Source organism: Alosa sapidissima, chromosome 6, assembly GCF_018492685.1.
Source record: "Alosa sapidissima isolate fAloSap1 chromosome 6, fAloSap1.pri, whole genome shotgun sequence".
Taxonomy (NCBI): Eukaryota; Metazoa; Chordata; class Actinopteri; order Clupeiformes; family Clupeidae; genus Alosa; species Alosa sapidissima.
Genome location: NC_055962.1, coordinates 2466109 through 2491113, shown reverse-complemented (window position 1 = coordinate 2491113; position 25005 = coordinate 2466109). Strand labels below are relative to the sequence as shown.

The 25005-nt window shown below is 41.1% G+C and overlaps 1 protein-coding gene and 1 long non-coding RNA gene across 4 annotated transcripts in view; one reads left to right on the top strand and one right to left on the bottom strand.

The window, feature by feature from the left end:
• Positions 1-25005, bottom strand: part of aig1 (androgen-induced 1 (H. sapiens)) — a 107895-nt gene that overhangs the window by 17076 nt on the left and 65814 nt on the right. For 2 of the 3 annotated variants that reach the window (XM_042095037.1, XM_042095040.1), the window contains exons 2-4: positions 24426-24581; positions 14761-14862; positions 7583-7698 (exon numbers count right to left, since the gene is read on the bottom strand). In XM_042095037.1, coding sequence (XP_041950971.1) covers positions 7583-7698; positions 14761-14862; positions 24426-24581 — 374 coding nt within the window. The remainder of the gene's footprint in view (positions 1-7582; positions 7699-14760; positions 14863-24425; positions 24582-25005) is intronic. The other variant, XM_042095039.1, reaches the window with a different exon arrangement.
• On the top strand, positions 722-24981 carry LOC121711442. Its single transcript, XR_006032328.1, has 3 exons — positions 722-732; positions 10509-10512; positions 24913-24981. It is a non-coding gene; the product is annotated as an uncharacterized LOC121711442 (long non-coding RNA).

Below are 25005 nucleotides of genomic sequence, written 5' to 3'. Positions count from 1 at the left end.
GTGAGCCTACCAATAGCCTATTCACTTCTAACCAATAACTACCAAGATAACATAGCCTATGTCATATAATATTTCCCCCCTTTGTAATTTAGGATATGAATTTCAATGAACAATTCCAAGATGCACGAAACATAAAGGCTTTTGGGATCAGTTGATAACTCAACTTACCAAGAACCTAGACACCCGTTTGATTACTCATGCATTAGCACAGTTACGGTCTCTAACCTGTTGTACAGTCCTCGTGACAGCCTACCTACCAACAAACATCTCATTTAACATAACTACCAAGATAACATGACGTGTATTTGTATTTTATATTTATCGGTAATGTAGCCTATGAACCTCTATGTAGGCTACAAAATCACCTAAGATGCACGAGAAATAAATAGGTTTCTGCGATCGGTTGATAACTCAAACTTGCGATAACAGCCGTTTGATTAGACTCATACCCTCCGTTACGGTCTCCTTCAGTAGCCTGGCGCGCGGTCACTTCGTGAACCTACTATGAAGCCAGCAACATTCACCTCTCTAACATTTAACTTTCTAACTACAAAGATAACATGACGTGTATTTGTAGGCTATGTGAACTTCCCCATCGATATATGAATGGCCATGAGCACAAGCATCTACGATGCACTAAAAACAAGGCATGGTTAATAACTTGCCGCGAACCTAGACAACCGTTTTGATTACATAGACTCATAGCCTATACCTCGGTTACGGTCTCGTTTAGTAGGCTAAGTAGCCTGATGCGCGGTCTCTTCGTGACAAACGAAGCCAGCAACCTTTAACTTTATAACTAGGCTACCCAGATAACGTGTAGCCTATTTGAAGCTTATGTGATGTAGGCCACTTCCCCATCAATAATGTGTAAATTGCCATGAACACAATCATCTACGATACTAGAATAAGGCTTGATTAATAACTAACTTGTCGAGAACCTAGACCGTTTGATAACATTAGACCCTCGATTACGGTCTCGTTCAGATTGGCACGGTCTTCGTGAGGCTACTATGACGCCAGCAACATTCACTTCTCTAACATTTAATTTTATAACTTTAAGATAATATGACGTGTAGGCTAATATAAGATGTAGGCCTACTTCCCCATCGATAATGTGTGGATTGCCATGAATAAATAATCTAGGCTACGATGCACTAACAAGGCTGGTATGAATCAAACTTGCCAAGAACCAAGACAAGATAAAGGGTACAGCGGTTGTTGCACGGTTACATTCGGTCTCATTCTGTCTCCTCGTGACAGCCTGCAGCCTACAGTCATTCACTTCTAAGCATTTATTTAACATGACTACTAAGATAACATTAGGCCTATATGTATTTGTAGGTATGTGATATAATACTTTCCCATCGATAAAATTTCCATGAACATAAGCATCTAGTTTGCACTAGAAAGGCTTATGTGATCGGTTGATTACAACTTGCTGAGAACCTAGCGAACTGTTTGACTCGTTTGACAGCCACGGTTATGAGGCCCAGAGCCATACAGGCTCATCATAGTTTGACTGATTATACTACCTCTCCAGTAGAAGCGCTAATACGCGATACGATGAAAGAGTAGCAACGAGAACACTCGAGCACAGCAAATCAAGCCAGTGTTGCTCTATGTGAAAATGAATGATGTTAGGAACACTGAGTCGGTTTTTGACGTTTGGCACTCGATTCTCCCGGCTCAGTGACACGAACCGGGTTATTTAACCGACACTTCGGTCAGTTCGTCAACACTACTTTCCCGTGCAATTAAAACTCTCCTAAACACGCATCTCGTCGGCTATTGGTTGAAACACATTGTTCTGCTTTTGAGGGGTTGCCAACCCTTGTTGATAGCAATTGTTTTAGTGTACAGATCTCGGAGCCTAGGCTGCCTACAGAGACACGTTTTTTTGACGGCCTGCGGATCGTTAGGAAAGATTAGATGAATGTGATCATTTATGTTTGGGCCTTTTTTGGGCCTGAAATGGCTGATACAACCTTTAATTACCAATGCAAATGGCAGGAGTTACTGAATGGTACAGTGACTTTGTCTAGAACTGCGGTCTATTGTCAGATGAAATGAAAATTGCCCTTTTTGGCCAGAAACACTTTAGGTGTGTTTGGCATACATAGAAGAATGACTATACTGAAAAGAACCCCATGCCTAATGAGAATTATGGTGGAGGGGCTGTGATAATGTGGGGCTGTTTTTATTCCCAAAGGCGTTGGGAACATAATTATGGGACCTTGCACATCGGATATTCGGAAATTCCGACCTCTGATATAGGAAAAATGACTTGAACGCAAGGTCGGGTCGGATTTTTTGCTCGGAGACTCGTGTGGAAATCTTGTGGCCCAAGGTACCCGACTTGACGTCACAATCATGGCAGCCTCCATTGCGACCGGTAAGACAATTTTGTTGACTACGAAGATTAATTAATTTACTACTGTATGCGATACAGTATATTTGGATTCTTTATATAGTTAGTGAAGTTACAAAAGTCTACAAAAGACGTCTGTAACTTAATTTAGCCAAATACAGGACTCTGGTGTCATGCTCTGCTTACGTTAGGCTAGAAGTCACAGCCTTCACATGTGAAACGCCAGTCATATCGGCCTAGGCTACCTACTTACACTTTTAGTGTAGCCTAAGCATGCATAAGGATGTAGATCCAGGAATGCACTAATATTTTGTTCATAGTCCAGTTTGCAACAATTATTAGTTAACACTAAGTTGTAAACACTTCGGAAAAAAATATTTAAAACTGGATATACCAAAAAACGTTGATGTAATCGCTTCCTGCAAGGACTTTTACAGGCTTTTCCCAAATCACGGAAGAAACGGCGACGCAGCGGTATAGTAGCAGATAATTAGGCAAGTCTTATTTAAATAAACTCCTGGTGCACTTACAAACTTTCTAATGCCTCGTTATTGTACTAAAGGTCATAGTTGTACTACTGCAGAAGTTTCGTACCATTCAGGGCATTATTAGTGGGGTAATTTACGAGATAAAAGTAGGTTCCATCACGACTGCAGAACGTCATTAGTTTCTGACAGCGCTACTCGACCAGGGTTCGACCAAGGGAAAAAAGGTTCTGGGAGGGTGTTTGGCTCGGGGTCATGGTGCAAAGGACCCTAGGATGAAATTACTCCGAACCATCGCTTTAAGAGGGGAAATTGTATAGCCTATAACATTAGCTGAGTCACATATTTGGTCATAAGCCATCACGAAACCAAGTGTAACAAAGGCGAACACTGTGCTGAACGCTATTTGTCAATGAGAAACACACACGACATTCAAACTATTGATAAGATGTGCACTATGGAAACTGGTCTGTAGGCTAACATGGGACAAATAAATGACATTGACTCGCCATATCCTGACTCAGAAAAAAAAACCATTTTCTTGCTTATCGTTACCTTGCCGCAAACTCAGCAATCATAGGCCAGCTTGCAGGTACAGTAGCCTACAACGTCTTTTTCAATTCATAGAAGGACGAGCCCACTATATCTCCTGTGACATGGAGGTGCGCAAATAGTTTTTAATAGCCCATTCAACTTCGAAAAGCTTCGTTCACCCGATGCCAGTCACTGATCGCAATTTCAAAGATCGGGAAGGTTTGTTCAATCTTGTTAAGTTTTAAATGCAGTAGCCTATCTGTCCCCTTTGGAATTATATCTCGAGCCTATTAGGCTATGGCGTTATGTCCTGGGATTCATCATCGGATCATCGTTGTTTTTGGACTTTTTGCTGTTTTCATGAATACAAAAGTTGGGTAACCCTCCCTCCTAGACTAAAAAAGGTTGGGTGACCCTCCCCTCAACAAAAAATAAAAAGACATGACCCTCCCCTATTTTCCTCTGGTGGTCCATTCCATAAATACCAAACAGTCCCTAAGAAGAATATCCCGCTTGTAAGTTCAGTGTATCTGACCCGCCGACCTTCAGTCTCACAAAGTCTCAGACATCGCAAGAAGCAGGATCGGTTTACATCCTGCATCCCCAGCACAGAGGCAGGCTAACGAAACGCCAGCAATTGTTGCAAATGTGTGTGTAATGGCAGAGCCGGTGAAGCAGCAGTGAAAACCCTTGACGGAAGATGCAAAGAAAAGGAAAAGAGCTTCAGACCGAGCAAGGGCTCGCACACGTAAAAAAAAAAAAGACGCTAGGTGGAGTTACGTAGAGAAAAAGCATCAGGCTTGCCTGGTGTCTCTTTAAGATTGCAAATACAAATCCTGAAACATTTTTGCTCTTGCTCAACCAAGGCAAGCAATTCCCCATCTCTGATAAACACACACACTCACCTTAACACACACACACACACATGTACATACATACACTCACTCTCTCTCTCACTTCTGATCTCTGTGTCTGTCTATTGGCATTGTTTGTTTTTTTTATCATGATTTTACAAGATCTACAGCTGATCTACAGAGATCTATATTTACCGTAACATGGATTGGGTTTACATAATCTGTATACCTGGTGCTGTACACCTGCAAAATATCTTGGCTTTCCTAATAAGCTGAGAGACTACAGTGGCTACAGTATGGGTGATGTCATAAAGGTTTTAGAACTCTATCAGTAGTTCACAATAGAGTACCGAAGTGTGACGTTCCGTTTCCATGACAGCAGTCACTGGATCTAAACAAACTTTCGAAGTGGCTTAAATAATTAAGCAATATAGCACGAGTGAGAGTGGGGTTGGTCATGGATATTCCCACGGGTGTTGTTCGGCCGTAGCCACGAGGCCGGAGGCCGAGTAGTGCAGGCAACAACAGCCGTGGGAATATCCATGACCAATCCCACGATCACGAGTGCTATATTGCTTTTATACAACAATTCTACCACAAACTAAATAATCTGAAAACATCCCGTTATTGTTTAAAAATGTTAATTTCGACATCGTTCTTACGCACCAAAAAATAGTTCCCTTTTCAATAGACAGCGTCTTGGTTGCTAGGTAACCAACATTCCAGATCCCTCATTACGGGTCTTTGTGGTTTACGTGTCTTCTTGAAAGAAATGTTGAAAGTCGGGCTGAAATCACATTCATATCTAGGTTTGCTGCATGCATGTTACAAGGATGGGCCATGTCATGTAAGGGACATGGTACTGCAAAAAAACGGAAACATAGTCTACATTGCAGAACCACTCAACTTTATTAATTTATGGTGAATAAATGTTACACTACTGTGCACAGCCTGACGTGACGATGCTAGCAGGTTAGCAGCGGTTAGCTAACTACAGTATGCTAACGTTAGTTATCTACAAGTCTCCTCCGAGTGACAATCATATTAAACACAATGCTGGCAATGCTGAGAACAATTAGCATCCTCGTTTAGCTTACTTACATTGAGTTGACTGTGTGGCTTAATCCACAGATGTGGTGAAGCACTGTTTCGTTATGGTTTGCTAAGGAGTAACCATAGACAGTAAAAGATAGGGACCCATTGCTTGAAATAGTGGAGAGCTGGGATGAGAACATTGTGTCAAATCTTCGCATTGTATCGCGGAGTGATTTATTATTAGCTGTGCAAAGTCTGAGTTGAAATGTCCAGGGATATTCCAACTCATGGAACGTCTCTCGGCCAATCAGAAACAAATAAATAGTTCCATAGAACCCAATTGTTGTATAACATTGAATGTAGACTTGTGGCATCATTTCTGTTATGATTTTGGGACTTTTCTGGCCTCTGGTGGCCACTATTACCTTGTTTTCGTGTTTCTGGTTGTGTGATCATGTGTCCTGTGTTTTTTATGTGCCATGTGCTCCAGTTTTCCCCGCCTCTCGTTATGTGTGTTCAGCCATTTTGGGTCAGCCATTTTGCGTCGGACAAAGTTCATCTTTGTCCGTCATGTGATTAATTAGTGTGTGTATTTAAACATGGTTTTCTGTTACTCCTGTACTGAGTCTTTGTCAAACTGCTTTGTTGGATTGTACTTTGTTTTGAGCTTTTGTATGGATCTTTTGAGCTTTTTGGAATGCTTTATTAAATCTGAACTTTTTACGTTACCTCCTCACCGACCTTGTCATAAAACTTGTTTAAATGATCATACGATGCCTCCTTGCTGCTTTGTCGCCTACATGCTTTGACCTGAGGCCCAGTCAAGGCATATTTTGGGGTCATAAAGCCAACCTACATGAACCCACCCCCCATCAAATTATAATTATGATATCACAATTATTATTGTTATGCTATTTTGTTATACATGCACTTCAAAGCAGTCAATGTTTAAAGTGCTAAGATTATTCACAAATGTTTGTGAAAACATGCACATCAGAGGACTGCTTTACTCATGTAAAATATAATTACAATAGTTTAATTGTTTTTGCATGGTTGCATGATGCTTGCATGAGAAATACTTATCAAAACAACAGCAATTATATGGGTGCCATTGTTTTGGGATGTTTCCCTCATGCAAGCATCATACACTGGTAGGCAGAAAGAATATTTACATGCTATTTAATTACATTTCATTTGAATGCCTGAATGTAAGGATTCAGGAAACACAATACCAGCTTTTGTGAATGGTAAATGGCAGATCAGATAGGCGTAAATCACTGATCTGGAGATCTTTGACAGGAAGACTAATTAAAAGCTTTTGGCCACGTTATATTCAAATTTGACTTTATTACTTAATGCTGCTCTGTTTTTATGGAAGTTGCATAAAACCACGTTGTTTCTATTCAATGTCCGTTAAATGTCTTAAACCTGGCGATGGCGGAATGTTGCCACCCGGCGTTCATGCCTGTCATCCAAATATGGTAAATATAGTGTCCAGATGAGCCCCGATTCCATTCCCTTGTCCCTCTCATACGTCTCATTCTCACTATCAATCCTGCTCTAGTCCCTCGTCTGTGTCTCTCTAGCTCAGCAGGTATACTTGATGGTGTAACGCTCACATGAGCCTGATATTTCAGAAGCGCCACTCTTGTATAGCGCAACATTATTTAAATAGACGCTGCTCCATGAAAAATGCAAAAACTAACTAAACTGACTAAACTACCTAAAAACTAAACAAGAATTATCAGTCGATATAAAGGCACTGCCTAGTATGGCATGAGGAAAAAATAACAGCAAGAATAGCTGAAATAGATAAATAGGGAAAAAGCTGCTGTCATACGTGGTGCCATCACTATGACAACAAAATGGACAATAGGCTCAGGAAATACTTTTCTGTATTATATATTTTTTATTCTAATATTTTGAGATACTGGATTTTTTTTATTTCCATGAGCTGTGAGCCAAAATCACCAAGATTAAAATCAAAAAGGCTTGTATATATGAAAGTCTCTATTTTTAACTAAATGATGAACTTTTCCACGGCATTCTAATATTTTGAGATGCACCTGTATGTGGGTCTGATTCATCCATCCATGTTGCATCTCCCTCTAAAGTAAATTGAGTACTGTGTAACATTGCAAATGTGCTGATTTCACCATCAAAATAGCCCATTGACTGAGGATACTATGAACTACTTGTTGAATTATGACAATTTATAAGAAGAGCAATAAAGTTTAATTATGACAAATGATAAAAAGAATCATCAAAATGGAGCTTGAAGGAGAAAAGTGAATTGCTGTTACCATAGCACATATCCCATGGCGAAGCTGCAAACAGTCAGAAGTCCACAGAGCCGACTTGGATAACGGTGTGGTGTTGTTCTCATCTCAATTATGATGAAGGGGAGTACTGTTGTGTGCTTGAGGAAGAAATTAATTATTAGGTAAATACAAGGATACACAGTATTTCTAATACATGCTTTTCACCTATACAAAATACTATTTTCTAATTCCTGTTGTTATATTTGTGAAAATAAATGGTCAAGTATCAACATTTTAACGAAATTAATTAAATAAACCATACAAAACCAACCAAAAACAAGCTTATTATTACAGTGTATGAAAATGAACTGTACTGTTATCACCTAGGCTTTTTTTATTACAGTGCATGTTATCTGTAGGCTTGTTATTATTATTATTATTATTATTATTATTACAGTGCATGAACATGATAAGATGTTTTAGGTCTCTCTTTGTAACTGTGTGAGATTTGTTCTTGTTTATTTTTGTATTTCTTATGCAACAGGTCAATGATCACTGTTTCATTGAGGTCATCAGGTGGGCACCCTCTGTCCTTGGTGTTTTGTTGATTTAGGCCCACGACACCTCCAGAGAGCTCAACAGCAACACCTGACGTCCCAGGTGTGCCGCCCTCTGCTTTTACCCCTCAATGGTCATCTTGCAGCCCAGTTGGAGTCCTTCCGTTTGATCCACAGCCAGTTGCTGCTTTGTTCAGCAGCCTCAGGCTTTGGCTACATGACAATGATGGCGATATTTTTTCTTACCGTCTTCACACCTTTAACGACCCCTTTGAAAAAGTTATTGCATCCTCACAAAGAGGTGAAAACGGGCGAAAAAACGCTGTAGTGCATATGCCAGGCAAGTACTGTAAGTAGATGTCACTGCGGCGGTGCAGATGCTTCACGATTCACTATTTTATAGAATTCTTTATTTTATACAGTCCATGCATTCTCCGAAGCAGTTGCGTGAGTAAAGCATTCCTGAGCGCCTTGGACTTGTAACCGGAAGGTTGCCGGTTCGAACCCAAATCAGTAGGAACGGCTGAAGTGCCCTAGAGCAAGGCACCTAACCCCTCACTGCTCCCCGAGCGCCGCTGTAGCAGGCAGCTCACTGCGCCGGGATTAGTGTGTGCTTCACCTCACTGTGTGTTCACTGTGTGCTGAGTGTGTTTCACTAAATCACAGATTGGGATAAATGCAGAGACCAAATTTCCCTCACGGGATCAAAAGAGTATACTGTATATTTTAAAACTAATAAAGTTCTGCACAGCACCTGTTTGTGATGTTTACTGTGTGTATGAAAACTAGTATTGCTAGGCAATGCTATAATGAGTGTCAAGTCGAGTACGGTAGCTGGGTTTAAATGTCAAAGGTTAGGGGTGGGCCTATGTTGTCATCAAAACTTCGTTTTTGCATGGTCACACGGCACGAGGAAAACAGGGTTTTCAAAAGTTCCCACCTTGAAACCAGTTTTCGAAAACCGTTGTCGTGTGCACATGGCCTCAGAGAGTGACTTGACCGCTTGCAGGAAGTCCTGTCCTTGCATCCCCATTCCTTTCAGGAGCCCAGTTGAAGTCTTAGCAACAAACCATCTACAGTACCCAACCTTTAGAGGGAACACCTTGGTACGCCAGTTGTGTTGTTCTTCCTGAGCTATTTCAGCATACTTTAAGCTTTTTCGTTCGTACTCTTCTTCAACTGCAACTCCCCATGGTACTGTTAGTTCCAGGATGTATAATATCCTATGCGAACTTGACCACAAGACTACATCTGGCCTGAGAGTAGTTGTTATCATCTCTATTGGAAAGACCAGTTTGTGGTCAAGGTCAACTTGCATTTTCCAGTCACAGGCCAGGTCAAGGACGGTCGTGTTCATTCTTAAACGATGGTTTTGGTTGATGGCAAGACCTAGTTGTGCCTCCTGGTGTAGCGGCCTTGGGACAGGCTGGTTTTGCACCTGGTAACGATGTGCCTCAACGTTGCTGGAGTTTGGCAGAGAACACGCGTCTTCTGATCTTCTGGGATCTTCTACCCACTGGTGTAGGTTTTTGGGTGATTATGAAGCTACGAGTCTACTTCTTTTCATTACCCAGAGATCTTTCCAGGTGAGCTTGCGTTGTTCCAGGTTTTCCCAGCTGGTCCTGTTTGGACTGTTGAGACTGCCTTTGTGCATCTTTTTGTCTCCTCTTGGTGCTGAACCTGCTCAACCACCAGCTTTCTTCTCTGGGTGGATGAAGCCTTGTGTCACATTGGTTGACTGGCATAAAATCCAAACCCTGCCCTTCCCTGCTGAATGTGTCCAACTATATCTCCATGTCGGAGAGTGAATTTTACTTGCTGTATGGCCTCTGATGGAGTCCATTTCCTCTCAGTTGCCAGTCTGGGAGCAGCCGCTTGTATTGCTTCATCTTGAGACTCAGTCAGTCATATCTAGCCTCACTTTGGTGCACTTGTACTTTTCAGTGAGGCTGGAGACGGGCAGTTCCAGAGTACCCCATCAATACTGCTTTGACAACGCAGGCATCTAAGCCACTTCTTAATGTAGGAATGTAGTTTCTCGACCTAAGTGATAGGGACCTCGTAGATTGTTAGAGGCCACATTGTGTATGGTGGTAAGGCCTTTGATGGCTTCATCTCTCAGTTGGTTACTCTGGTCTGCGTCCTTCAAGCTTTCATTGTATCACCATCCCAAGCTGCTCTGACACCATTGGAATGGGTGTTTTGCTGATGTGGAATCTCTGGTCTACAAGTTTTCCCCTGATGAAGATCACCCACTTGGAAGCTTGGATGATCACTAACATTGCCATGGTGAAGGTTAATGGGGAGATGGTACATCCTGCCATTATTCCCACTTCCAATGATTGCCATGATGCTGTGTATTCTATTGTTGTTATACAAAATTGCAAATCTTGGAAGTAGTTTCTGACTAGGTCCGTGATGCTCTTTGGCACATGAGAGAAGTCAAAGGCTGTCCAGATGAGAGAATGGGGGACAGATCCCAAAGTGTTGGCTAGGTTATATAATTACCTTAGCAAACATCCACTTGAACTCATTGAGTGCCAAAAACGTAATATTACGTTTTTCCTTCCCATGCATTGAGTGCCAAAAACGTAATATTACGTTTTTAGCTTTTTTTTTTAAATTACGAAACTAGACACTCTAACACACCGTATATGTGATTTTGGGAACTCTGTGATGAATGGAAATGAAATATATGACGATCGTGAAACTCATGAAAACGCACAATCTGAATATTTTATCTGGACATTTTATCATAACTCGGTTGCCGCTTTGGGTCGAATCAGTGACGCATGCACGTCAGGTCAAAACCAGGCCATTTTCGTGGGTCTATCACTAGGTGGCAGTCTCGCCAGGTCTCGCTGATCACTTCCCGGAAAGTTTACATAAGTAAGTAATAGGCAACACTTCATATTTCATGAAAGACGTTATATCTCCATTTCTAGAAAAAAACAGCGATTTTGATGAAAACTAGCCACTGGTTAGCTTGGGATTTGGCGTGTAGAAATACACGGTTTGCACCCACCGAGAGCTTAAAGTCTCACCTTTTAATCGAGCTATTGTATGTGTTCATAGCTATAACACAGACTATGCTGTGGCTGTACAAAAATCATCAACAATGGTCTAGATTGCTGGCACTCTAGGACAAAGCTCCTGAAAACAGCTTGGCATTCAATGAGTTAAATAGCATAGTATCCACTATAATGACTATATGGCAATGACTATACTTACATAGCAACTCCCTAGCAACCATCTCAATTACCCTAGCAACAACCTAGCAACCACTACAATGTCAACCTAGCAATCGCCATTGTAACCGACATGATTACCCTTGTAACCAGCATAGAAACCATTTATATATCACAGTAATCACTATGCTTACCCTAGCAACACAATAATTTAGCAACACATACCATAATGTCAACCTAGCAATCGCCATAGTAACCAACATGATTACCCTAGTAACCAACATAGCAACCACTTTATTTAGTATAGCAATCACCATGTCTAACCTAGCAACACTCTCACAACCATATCAATTATTCTAGCAACAATCTAGCAATCAATGTCAACCTAGCAACCTCTACAGCAACCAGCATGGTTACCCTAGCAACCAACATGGCAACCACTTTATATAGCATAGTAACCACTATGATTACCCTAGTAACACCCTAGGAAACATGTCAATTACCCTATCAAGTATTTTGCAACCACTACCATAATGTCAACTTAGCAACTGCAAAAGCAACCAACATGCTTACTCTAGTAATCAGCATAGCATCCGCATTATTTAGCATACCAACCACCATGTCTACCCCTAACAACCATCTTAATTACCCTAGCAACACCTTAGCAACCACTACCATAATGTTAACCTAGCAACCACCATATCAACTAACTGAATTACCAAACAACATAGCAACCACTTTGTATAGTATAGTAACCACTATGATTACTTTCGCAACACCCTAGCAACCATTTCAATTACCCTAGCAACAACCTAGCAACCACTACCATAATGTTAACCTAGCAAACACCAAAGCAACCAACATAATTACCTGAGCAACCAGCACAGCAACCACTTCATTTAGCATAGCAACCACCATTTATACCCTAGCAACACTGTAACACATATCTCTGTGTTTGTATTATCTGTTTTAACTATAACGATATTTTACATTGAATAGTTTTTGCACTGGTAATTTCCTAGAAGTGCGTTTTAGTTTCATGGCTACTCCTAGCCTGGAAAATCCAGACCCTGATAATCTAGAAATATTAAGGGTCTGGCAAAGAGCAATGTAATGGCCTAACTCGAGGGACGGCAACAAGCATGCATATAAAATCTCACTGTGATAACACTAGACCATGTTTACTTTGAATGATTTCGGACTTCGACGCAATGGGATAACACTACGACCAATGTGTACTGTACTCCAACGTTGCAGCGCTGTCTTCATCAGTTTAGCTGGTTCCCAGGAATGTTGGGGAAAAAGTAACGTGCATCATTGCTCTTTGCCAGAGTGTCTCGCAGAGACAATTCCATTGTGCTCTCGCGATAACTCTGGATTTCCAGGGTAGGCTACTCCATGATACGGTCAAAATACATGTTACTTGAATTTCCCCTGGGGATCAATAAAGTATATCTATCTATATATCTACTTATCATTGAAATTAGCAATTTGTGGGTCGGGTTCGGGTTGATGTTTCGTGCACATTTTGTTAGGACAGGCAGGGCGGATTGGATCTCCAAAACGGATCCGTTGGGTGCGGGTCATTAAAAACGCCGACCCGTGCATGACTTGCCGGCAGGTCTGCACGTCATGGTTTATATCAGAGCTTATGAGAGAGTGTTGTAACACTTTTTGATGGCTAATGGCACGCATGGTTAAAGTTATCATAGCACAAACAGCAGTAAAGACTATATTCATAGATTAAACCAATTGTGTTTATGCTTTTTACTTTACAGCATGTGGCAATTTGATATATGGAATCATGTTAACATACATTAGATTTGCATATTGCACAACATACAAGACCCTGAAACAGCTGGATTTAATTTTTGGTGTAAATCCATCTTCATTTTCTGTCATATTAAATCTAGGGCTGTCAAAATAACTGATTAATTTCGATTAATTAATTTAAAAAAAAATAACTGATTAAAAAAATTAGTGCAGATTAATCGATTCCGTATGACCTTTGACCCCGAGCCGTTCTAGTCAGTAAAAATTAGACTGTAAAATGAAGAAAAGAGAAGAAAACGTGCTGCCTGGATCATTGATTGGAACATTTACTTTTAAAAAATGGCCTGATGGTGTTGATAAAAAAATAAAGTGTTGAAAATAAAGTCCTCATGCAAATGCAAAGAAATAATGCAAAGTCAATGCAAAGAAATAAGTGTTGACATTGAGGGGAGTGTTAATTTATTTTCATTGTGTCCCCTAGGTTATTAACCTGACTCTCGCCAGATGAATTTCGTTCCGCTTAGCTCCGCCTAGCTTCACTCACATCCATCTGGGACCTCTTCCGTTGAGAGTGATTTCTGCACCAGATTTTATGGTAAAGCCAATCAGGACGCAGGGCGGGAGTTTCATAGATGTGACATAGCGTAGAAGCGACTGTGAGACTGTTATCAGCGTCACGGGTTGGCTTCGATGTGAGTGGTTGAAGTAGCACGTCAATAGATGACGGACAAGTGGCTTATCCAATCATATGCAAGCATTTTTTGATTAGGCCCAGCCTTCTGAAGCAACACTTTAATGGATTGATCCCAGATGGATGAGTGGAGCTAGGCGGAACGAAATTCATCTGGCGAGAGTCAGGTTACTAGGTTATATCTGTGGCCTGAAATGCCTTGTATGTGAAAAAAAACTTCTTTCCGAAGCACTTTTGAATTTATTTCCTCAGCATATTAGGTCATATCATAGATTATTATGGCAATTATTTGAACAGTGAAAATAATAATAAAAGAGTCTTTGAACTTTAATGTCACTAATGCTGATTATACAATGATTCATTTGAATGTAAATATTTAAAATACTTTCTAAGCAAAAATTATATATGCGATTAATTTAGATTAATTAATCACAGAGTATGTAATTAATTAGATTATTTTTTTTAATCGATTGACAGCCCTAATTAAATCATTTTGGTTAAACAAATGACTTAATTAGCTATGTTGTGAGACCAATACAGTTGCTGTAATGCTGCAGCATGTGATTATTACTATTTTGCTTAATTTAGCAGTAGCCTAGACGTACACCATCTATCAATACATGGGGCGAGGTGACCAATCACAGTTAAGGTCTGCCTGGCGTTACAATTTTGAAGAGATGCACATCATGGTGTAAAGTAGGGTGTAGGGCTTGGAGTAGAGTGCAAAGCTATGGTGACGATCAACCATAAAATAGGCTTCAAGGTATTCAAATTTAGTGATCAGCGTGGATGGGTGAAAAGTTTTGAATGCTGAGCTGAAACCAACAAACATCCTCACATAGGTGTTGGAGAAATCCAGATGTCTCAGATTGGAGTGTAATGGTGATTGTATCCTCTACTGGTGTATTTGAATGGTAGGCAAAGGTTGGTGTAGCATAATCTGTAACTAATCTTACTATGACGTAAGATTAAGGGCCTGTGACATAAGATTAAAATCTTCTTCATACTTACCATTCCATGGTTTAGCCACTGTGGAATGAAATTATCCAAGAGTCGTGGATATATTAAGTCTCTGTCAAACAGGTAGAGGATCCAAAACATGGTCACAACAAACTATAAAAAGAAGATCCAAAATAGATGTTAGTAAACTCAGTGGGATAAGGAGTGAAGACAGAGGGGGAAAAAGTACTAAAATATACTCAAATAAAAGTACCAATACTTTGATGAAATATTACTCAAGTACAAGTGAAATTATCCATCTGAAAAAAGTTGGGGGGGGGGGTCATTAATTGTTAGTTCTGAGGGCCATCATTCTTTTCTTTCTTCACACACATCAACAACAGTTATACTGTAAATCAAGGCCAAATCAAGTATTTGCCTCCATAAATAAAATTCTGCCAAAATAAAACTGTGTGCATTGCGCTTCACACTGGGGGCATGTCCATGAGCCCTCATGTACATTACCCCAGTGTAAGGCTGTAGCTGCCTGGCTGCGTTAGCTGCTGGCTTTAGCAAGTTGAGCTAGGTAAAACCCATTGTTTTCGTTTTTTTCTTATCGTCCATACTCAGTGACCTCGAGAAATGGAGATCTATGTGAAAACTTGCACGGATTTCTCCTTTAATGTCTATTGATAAAACACATCAAATAAACTTGTAAGGGCTCCTTCAGAATGCGGAAGTGGTGTTTGCGTTGCGTGTCTGTTCCGTGGCTGCTGCGTTTCATATTATATGTGCATTCATACCAGAAACGTCTCTGATGTGGTGCTGCTGCGGCCATCTGTACAATTTAAAACAATTAAAGCAACACCAAAGATCTTTTGCTCTGTTGCACGCACGCTATTTGTTTATCCAGCACCGGCTTTGCAAATAACGATGTCCACAGACAAGGTAGAATATGTTGCATGGTTTTATGAAAGTACGATGTATTACAACATCAGATGCAAGTCAGATTTGTAGTTTCTTATGTCTCATTCCATTGAACTACAGATCCGCTACCCGATCTGGCAAACTTACATAGTGCGGTTATAGCCAATAGAGGGCCGCAAAGCGAATGTAGAAGTGGCGTTCACCCTGTTACAAGTTGATGAACCACTGAAATGATTTTGGAAAACATTATTTTAAGGTACAAAAAACTCTTTGGTGTTGCTTTAAAACATTTTTTCACTTTTACTTTTGAATGGAAACGTTTCCAACAAGCTTGCATGTCTGGTCTGGCGCTGGTCCTATTTCTAGCATGCATGGGTTTTCAGGCAGTGTGCAGGGTCTAACCTGTTAACATGGGTGCCGAAATGAAAATGGACAGGTAACGCATCTGACATGCAACAGTCTGCTGACAGCTGACACATTTGCGGCGAGGCCTAACTCGTAGAATGAACTCCATGGCTGCTGCTAAAAATGTAAAACCTTTCCCATTGTATGTCTACATGAAAGTTATTTGTGTGTCCACATTAAAGTTATTTGTGTGTCCACCTTTAGAGCATTAGTCTACAAACTTCTTGTTAACTTTGAGCAGCAGTTGATTTTCAAAGTTTGTTGCGGTCATCCTTGAGGCCATGTGTATACATAGCAGGGTATTCTGAAAAACGGATATTTTCCCCTCCATTTTTAAAAATAATCCCGTTCACACCAATGATAAAAACAGCTGGAGAAGGGTGTCGCGAACACGTTGAGCAAACAGGTGGCCATTCAGATATTTCAAACAAACAAGGGAACGTCACTTCACAATGCAAAAATGCCATTTACCCCTGTTTACATGCTAATGTGAAACCCAACGTTTTCCCAAATCTCCACTTTGGCCGGAGTTTTCAGAAATAATCGTTTTCAGTAGGGCTGTCAAAATAACTGATTAATTTCGATTAATTAATTTCAGAAAAAATAACTGAAAATTAGTGCAGATTAATCGATTCCGTATGACCTTTGACCCCGAGCCGTTCTAGTCAGTAAAAATTAGACTGTAAAATGAAGAAAAGAGAAGAAAACGTGCTGCCTGGATCATTGATTGGAACATTTACTTTTAAAAAATGACCTGATGGTGTTGATAAAAAAATAAAGTGTTGAAAATAAAGTCCTCTGCAATGTCTGCAGCAAGGAATTTGCATATCACCGGAGTTCATCAACTCTATAGTCGCACATCAATGCAAAGAAATAAGTGTTGACATTGAGGGGAGTGTTAATTTATTTTCATTGTGTCCCCTAGGTTATTAACCTGACTCTCGCCAGATGAATTTCGTTCCGCTTAGCTCCGCCTAGATTCACTCACATCCATCTGGGACCTCTTCCGTTGAGAGTGATTTCTGCGCCAGATTTTATGGTAGAGCCAATCAGGACGCAGGGCGGGAGTTTCATAGATGTGACATAGCGTAGTAGCGACTGTGAGACTGTTATCAGCGTCACGGGTTGGCTTCGATGTGAGTGGTTGAAGTAGCACGTCAATAGATGACGGACAAGTGGCTTATCCAATCATATGCAAGCATTTTTTGATTAGGCCCAGCATTCTGAAGCAACACTTCAATGGATTGATCCCAGATGGATGAGTGGAGCTAGGCGGAAAGAAATTCATCTGGCGAGAGTCAGGTTACTAGGTTATATTTGTGGCCTGAAATGCCTTGTATGTGAAAAAAAAACTTCTTCCCGAAGCACTTTTGAATTTATTTACTCAGCATATTAGGTCATATCATAGATTATTATGGCAATTATTTGAACAGTGAAAATAATAATACAAGAGTCTTTGAACTTTAATGTCACTAATGCTGATTATACAATGATTCATTTGAATGTAAATATTTAAAATACTTTCTAAGCAAAAATTATATATGCGATTAATTTAGATTAATTAGATTAATTTTTTTAATCGATTGACAGCCCTAGTTTTCAGTGATAAAACGTCCGTTTTGGTGTAAAGGCCTAACCGCATAAAAAATATGTTTTCCCTACGTGTAAACGGGCTAGCCTGGAAACCAGACTCTCTGACTTCACAGAGAGTCTGGCCCAGATCCATAGGCAAACGTTTATATATGGTATATCTCGCTCCACGCAAGAAGAGTGGTCCGGTGAGATACCTCACTCATGCTATCAGAGAACCGGGGTTACGGTCGTAACCTTAAGTTCTCTTTCAAGCATTTGTTCAGTATCTCACATATGGGATATATTTACTCCCGTATTGTCGGACAAGCCAACCTCGGTGATACGTGACCTTTCCAATCATATTAACGCATTCTGCGTCCCCGCTTAATCCACACTCAGAACAACATGATCCTGGCGAGGTGCAGTAACGTCAAGTCTGTAAAACCTCATGAATGTCGTTGGGGAAGACCAGCAAGCATCTGCACACACTTCCTGTATCGACACCACTTTAAATAAAGACCATGACGTGGCAATTCCCCTCGTTGAATGTGCACGTAGATCAACAGGGGATTCGAGCCGAATAGGCCAAGGTGATCGCCTCCACAATCCAGTGTGATAAACACTGCTTTGTGATAGGCTTAAGTAAGGGGAGAAGAAGTTCTATGTACACAGATTGTGTAGGCTATAGGCCATAGACAGTAAAAGATATGGACAGAGTCATCACGTAGACGTCAATCAAGGCGGGTGAAGCAAATTTCAACCGTTTCCTGTTGGTCGACGAGGCTTTCTGCGCAGGCTCAGGGGACGTAAATGTAACGTAGGCACGTAGTCTGACTCGTGTAACTCTTGTGATAGCTGCACCGAGAGATTGGTAGCCACTGACTTCGTTCCCACCATGTCTACATTACTGTTCTAAATGTCCTAGTTGTTCGTAGATAAATGTGATTTAATATAAACAGCACTCGCCACATTAATAGCCTAGGCTACTGTCAATCCATCAAAACTTCGCTGAAATGTTGTGCTCCGATGCTTTCGTTCTTATACAGAGAATACGGTTATTTTGCTCCTGTGCAACGCTTTCACTCGCTCTGGCTGTATGCTCATTACGTCACTTTAGCATTGATTTCGGAAAAAAGTTTATTACTCAGCCGTTAAGTCAGTTACGATGTTATGACGCCACATACACAATGTTGTATTACTCCAAAAATAGAAAAAGTTCATATAAAGGCTTAAAACGCTTCAACTGTAACGTTATTTGATGTCAAAGTGGCGCCAACATTGAATGGGCTTCAATGGGATGGCTAGGTGAACTGGTCTACTATTTAGCCTCAGATCAGTCATAGTGTCTACGCTCTCCGAACGTTCGCCTGCCCCCTTGCTATAGGCCCACTTTTAAAATGTGCTACTGCTATGTCAATGGAAAACTTCTCCTGGTCCGTAAAATGATGCCAGGATATTTCTAAAAGTTAGTGCTTTTGACCGTTCGTGCCCTGAAAGGCTTTCACATTCATATTCGGTTGCATCAGCCAAGAACGATAGAGAGCTTACACATTGAGTAACGAGTAGCCTAATGAGAAGGCTACATTTTAGCTCTACCGTAAAACCTTATAGCGGCGTGGACAAATGGAGTGACTGCTAATGTGTTTAATCTTCACCTAAATAAAGAGATTGCATGAACGTTAACACAATCCCTACAGAACACTCAAAGGGCACTTCACCAGTAGATGTGCACCATTCTTCAAATACACGCCACTTAGCATCAGACAAAGTACGCGTGGATGGAGCTCTTGCGCTTTGAATAGTCATAACATTTTCAGGTAGACCACAAGATGTCAAATTCAACCCATCATGGGCCAAGCCCAGAGGGCCAGGCGCACTGGGTGGGGGTCAAAGATTTCCCCTTGTGCTTGAGACAGTAGATCTCTGTGCAACGGTAGCGACCACGGGTGTGCGTAAAGCATCTGTGTTATCGCCGCTAAACAGTGTTTTTGAGGCCAATTCGGAGCTACCAGAATGACCGTGAAGTTTTCAAAACTGTGCAACTCACCGAGTGGTTAGTGGTGTTAGTTGATGTTCCAAAACAAGTAGCGTAGAGAAATACAGTTTCTGTCGTGTTTTATTTGGCATTTTGTAAAATCCCATTGATTTCTGTTGGAAGATTCATTGCACGTTGATATTACTGCGCCACTGTCTATGCTTCAGGTTCAACGAACACCACTAACCACTTGGTGAGTTGCACAGTTTTGAAAAGAACCGTTAAGAGTTGTTTTAGGACATGTTTGAGTATGCCTGTTGGCAGCCACTCTGAGTAGTCAAAGGCGATTCAAAGCGAGTCAGAAGTCGAGACAGGACCAATCGTCAAAATTTCGGTGTCCACCACTCTAGTTCATCCAAAACAAACCAGAAAAGGGACTCAAAGTGCTAAATACCGGAATTTTCCTTTAAAGTGACAGTGCACCATTTATAAATGCGTTAAACAGCATTAAATTAGCAGTATGTTTTATGCAATTAATATTTTAAAACAAAATTGCTTTGTCATTGTAATCATTTAAATTATATAAAACATTTTTATGAAAAAATTTTCATAACCTGCTGGCCAATTTTCAAAACCTAATGTGGCTCTTGTGGCTCTTCTATATGCAGTATCAATGAGCGGAGGTGGAAAGTAACAAAATACATTTACTCACGCTACTGTATTGAGTTAGCCTAACAAATCTAGACACACCCTAGCGGCAGCAAATTACATTTGCTAGTCTAGCATCTCTCCGTTGGCTTGTGAGCTTGAAAAATTAAACTTCTATCAGGCCAATAAAATGGAGAGTCTTTAAAATAGAGCCTTTAGGCGGGCTTAACATAATGATTGATGGCAGAGTTGCAACAGTTTGGCTTGAATTCCCTGCTACTTGAAAACAAAGAAGATGGATGTTGTTGGCGAACAGTGTGACACGAGTTAAGCTTTTTTTAAGTTGGCAAAAGTTTGAACTAGCCAACTAGCTCCGCTGGTGGGAAAACGCATGGGACTCATAGCGCTATCCTATTTCGTGCAGAGGGAATTTGAAAGACAACCAATTATCCCGCCCCTCGGACTGAGCACTGCATCCGGTGAGTGCCCAGACCCTACATTTTAATGTGGGTCTGGCTTGGGTCTGGCTTATTGAGTAGTTTTGTTGTGTATTTTGTGTTTTTCAATTAGTTTTTAAAATCGGTAATTTAAAATGTACTTGATTACGTTTTGAGTGCAGTATTGTATTTCGCTACATTTCCAATACCATGTGAAAAAGTAAACAAAAAAAAGTGAGTAACAAAACAAAAAAAAACTCTGACTAACGAAAACCGAAAGGAAGGAGAAAAAAATTGCACCCAAAACCACTACAGTGACTGTTTCAGCAGCAATGAATTATCAGCATTTAGGCTGCTACCAGGCGCCACATCTTTCTGGAGATTGCAAACAAGATCAAGGTGGATCAGGCGAGCAATGACGGTTCAGAGATTGTTTCAGTAAAAATGCTAGCTGAAACATCGAATTCTGCTGCCCAAAACGACGAAAATCCTTGGCCACGTTTGAAAGACTGAAGAAGAACAGGCCAGCGAACCCTTCTTTTTCGGTGAGCTATTTTCTTGGCAGTTTGCAAACGGAGTGTATTACCACCATCTGCTGGACTGAGGTGTAATGGCAAGTGTACCCTGTAGCCTTGTTCTGGCCGACGGGTGAATAAGGTGAATTGGCTGCATCCCAAAGCTCGAGAACGTCCTTATGTACTGCATTATGGCTTGGTATGCCAACTGCACTGTGGTGGACAGAAAGAACCTGCAGAGGGCCATTAAGACAGCACAACACATCACTGGCAGTCCCCTACCCTCGCTAGAAGAAAATGTAGGGTCTGGGCACTCACCGTTCACAGTGCTCAGTCCGAGGGGCGGGATAATCGGTTGTCTTTCAAATCGCCAGCATGTGGTGTCTCCGGAGAGCTAGGGCAATCACTGCCGACCCCTCACACCCAGGACAGCACCTGTTCAACTTACTGCCCTCTGGCAGGAGGTACAGGTGCCTCAAGAGCAGGACAAATAGACTTAAAAACAGTTTCTTTCCCTGGGCCATCAAGTCCCTGAACTCAAAGTTTGTGTGCACTATGTACATTATGCTTATTTCTCCTTTTATTCTTTGCTTTAATAAATTCATCTATTCCTGTACTGTTTTCTTTTTAATATTTATTATGCGCTGGCCGAAGAAGCACTGCAATTTCATTGTATACTGATATGCAATGACAATAAATATTCTATTTTATTTCCATGACTGCAGTGTCACTGGATCAAAACAAACGTGGCATCGACAGCATTGCATATAGACGTGTGGCATCATTTCTACCTCATAAATTGTTTTTAAATGTAGGAGGATATAGCCGTTTCAACGTGTTTTACCAGCTTAGCACTTAGCACCACGTGGCACTGATCCTTAACCATTTAAGGTATTCTGTGCAACACACTTAAATAAATCCCTTACTTAAAGGAACACGCCACCCAATGTCAGTAGTAATATATGTTCTTACCTTAACTTTCAAGAGTTGAGTCATACCTCTCCCGTGTCGGTACTGTACGTGCACTCAAACGCTCTGGTGCGCGGCGCGAATGTGTTAGCACGTTGCTATGCTAGCGGGCTCAGACGTAGCCATTAGGGAGGAAGATAGCAGTAATCCAAAACATCCACGTTTTCCCAACTTAAATACAGTTGCACGAGTAGTTGATAAAAATGTGTAAGGTCACACAACATGAAATGTGGCGATTTTTTTGTGGCGAATTTGGAGAGTGATCATGTGTCTAATGTAGTCTGGAAAATCCAGACCCTGATAATCTAGAAAGATTAAGGGTCTGGCAAAGAGCAATGTAATGGACCAACTCGAGGGGCGGCAACAAGCATGCATTTAAAAATCTCACTGCACCCAATTGGATAACACTAGACCATGTTTACTCTGAATGATTTCGGACTTCGACGCAATCGAATAACACTACGACCAATGTGTACTGTCCTCCAACGTTGCAGCGCTATCTTCATCAGATTAGCTGGTTCCCCGGAATGTTGGGGGAAAAGTAACGTGCATCATTGCTATTTGCCAGAGTGTCTCGCAGAGACAATTCCATTGTGCTCTCGTGAGAACTCTGGATTTTCAGGGTATGTCTAATGCACATTTTGACAGTTTTATAGTGGACCCCTTGTATAGAATGACCCTTTTCCTTCATTGGACCTCTTTTGAGGTACTGACCACTGCAGAACACCCCACAAGAGCTGCAGTTTTGAAGACGCTCTGACCCAGTCTCTAGGTCTTTTTCATACTCTTAACCATCCCGAAGCCCAAAACTAAAGTAGAGCCATGCTGTCAATGCATCTAACAATGTGGAAGATCCAATAGCCAGAATTATCCATCGAAATAAATCACTTTGACTGATGCAACCATGCAGCTGTAGTGGAATACTGCATAGTAGCTTAGTCGAGCAGGCAACCTTGATTAGGGGGCGGGACGAGCTGATTGCTTGTTAGACTGAGGCTATTTAAGCCAGCCTCGGTCCTCCACTTGCAGCACCTTTTCCCTCTATGGCGCTGTAGCGCAAACGCATTCACAGTGGTGAATGGCAGTCCCACTCGGTGTGCATCTACTGACATTAGAGCTCACTGAATTCACTATGACTCCTTGGCAGCCTCCACACTTCCGCATTTTGTATGGGTAGATATTGACGGCGCAGCTGGTTGCTGTTTTGCCCGTGTGTAACGTTGTCTAATTGTTTGCTTTTGTCTATGTTGGATTCCTCCCTCGTGAGGCTGTGATTGTAACCCAACTGTAGCGCATGTATGTGATTGTACCCACGAAACACCTGAGTGATTGCATGTGTTGCGAGGTTTCCTAGTGGTGAGTAGTTGACACTCCACCCTTTTCCTCACAGGCAGCGCTGCTTCTCCTGGAGCCTTGGCTCAATCCCTAGCTGCTAGACTGCTAGTTGTGTTGTAGCTGTAGCTATTTTATGTGTCGGTTGTACTGATCTGTTTTAATAATAAATTATTATATTAATGATTTGTTCCCACAGCTGCTTCCAGACTACGTTTATTCCAAATTAATAAATGGTAGAACGAATAATTTCCGCCTCTGGTCTGCTTGTTTCTTCTTTTTATGTAACTGAAATGGTATGGTTTGAGTTTATATAAACACCCGTGCCATTTGGTTACACAGCTATAGTGTTTGCTGCATGGATGCATGCAGCAAACATGCTACCATGGTCCACATCTTATACGACTTATCGGATGGCGCAAAAAGGCGGTTCTTATGTATCTTAATCAGTCATGGGTGTGTTTTGGGCGTAATAGCCTTTAAACCAATGAAAATGACATCTGTCATTCCCTTTAACAGCCAGCAGCGCAACTTCAAACAGTGCATCCATATTTTGATAGTCAGCGGTGCATTTGAAGGAATCTGCTTGCATGCGAGACCGTATGTCAAGTCAAGTCAGTTTTATTTAGTATAGCGTATAGTATGGTCTACTAAACTATGCTTTACTAAAACCTAGCTGAGTATAGCCTACACACATCTGCACTCGTCTATTATTTGAACTCATTGGCAAAGTGAAACTAACTTCACTGTGGTGTCAATGACAAAACAGTTACACACAGTCAATTACTTTCACTATTGACTGACAATGGGTTACCATCGAAAACACAGCCTGAAAAAAGCAACACTTAATCTCAATAATGTTCTAATGACTGAATAAAAAACCTGGTTAGTACATGTATGTCATTCATTTTGAAACCGATTGGGAGGAATAATGTCTGAAGAGTGTGATTTACTCACCATACCAACAGGAAATGCCAGCACAGCCATTAACCAGTCCCTAAGACCAATTAATTTCCTGCGCTGCCTCTCCTGCTCTTGGCATATAGCGCCTTTTGTCAACAGGCTGGTCAAGTCTGTCAGCACCCCCACACCGAAAAATACTGTTTGGATTACCTAAGGAGAAGGACCATAGTAAACATCAGGGTCTGTAACATTGTGTGCATGTTTAAATGTTAGAGGGTGTATTACATGGACTCAAATTATACAGTAGTCGGGTAACTTAACAGCATTTGTTTTGACCATGATCCATGATTCTGATAGGCACCACTTCACTGGGGATTTTGTGGGCATTATTTGTTAGTTATTTACTGATTTTCTAGCAAATAACACATGTGATTAGAACACTGAGTTTCCACAGTGCATTCAGAACCTCTCATTATACCTGTACACCTTAAAAACATGGTCAGACTACTTAGGGTAGTAATGTCAGGATTTTGTTAATTAGTCTGTGTATTTCTACCCCCCTGTTCCTCTGTCCTTTGTCGCTTCGTCTCTCTGTTCATCCTGTCCGAGTCTTGTCTGTAGTAAGCTTGTAAAT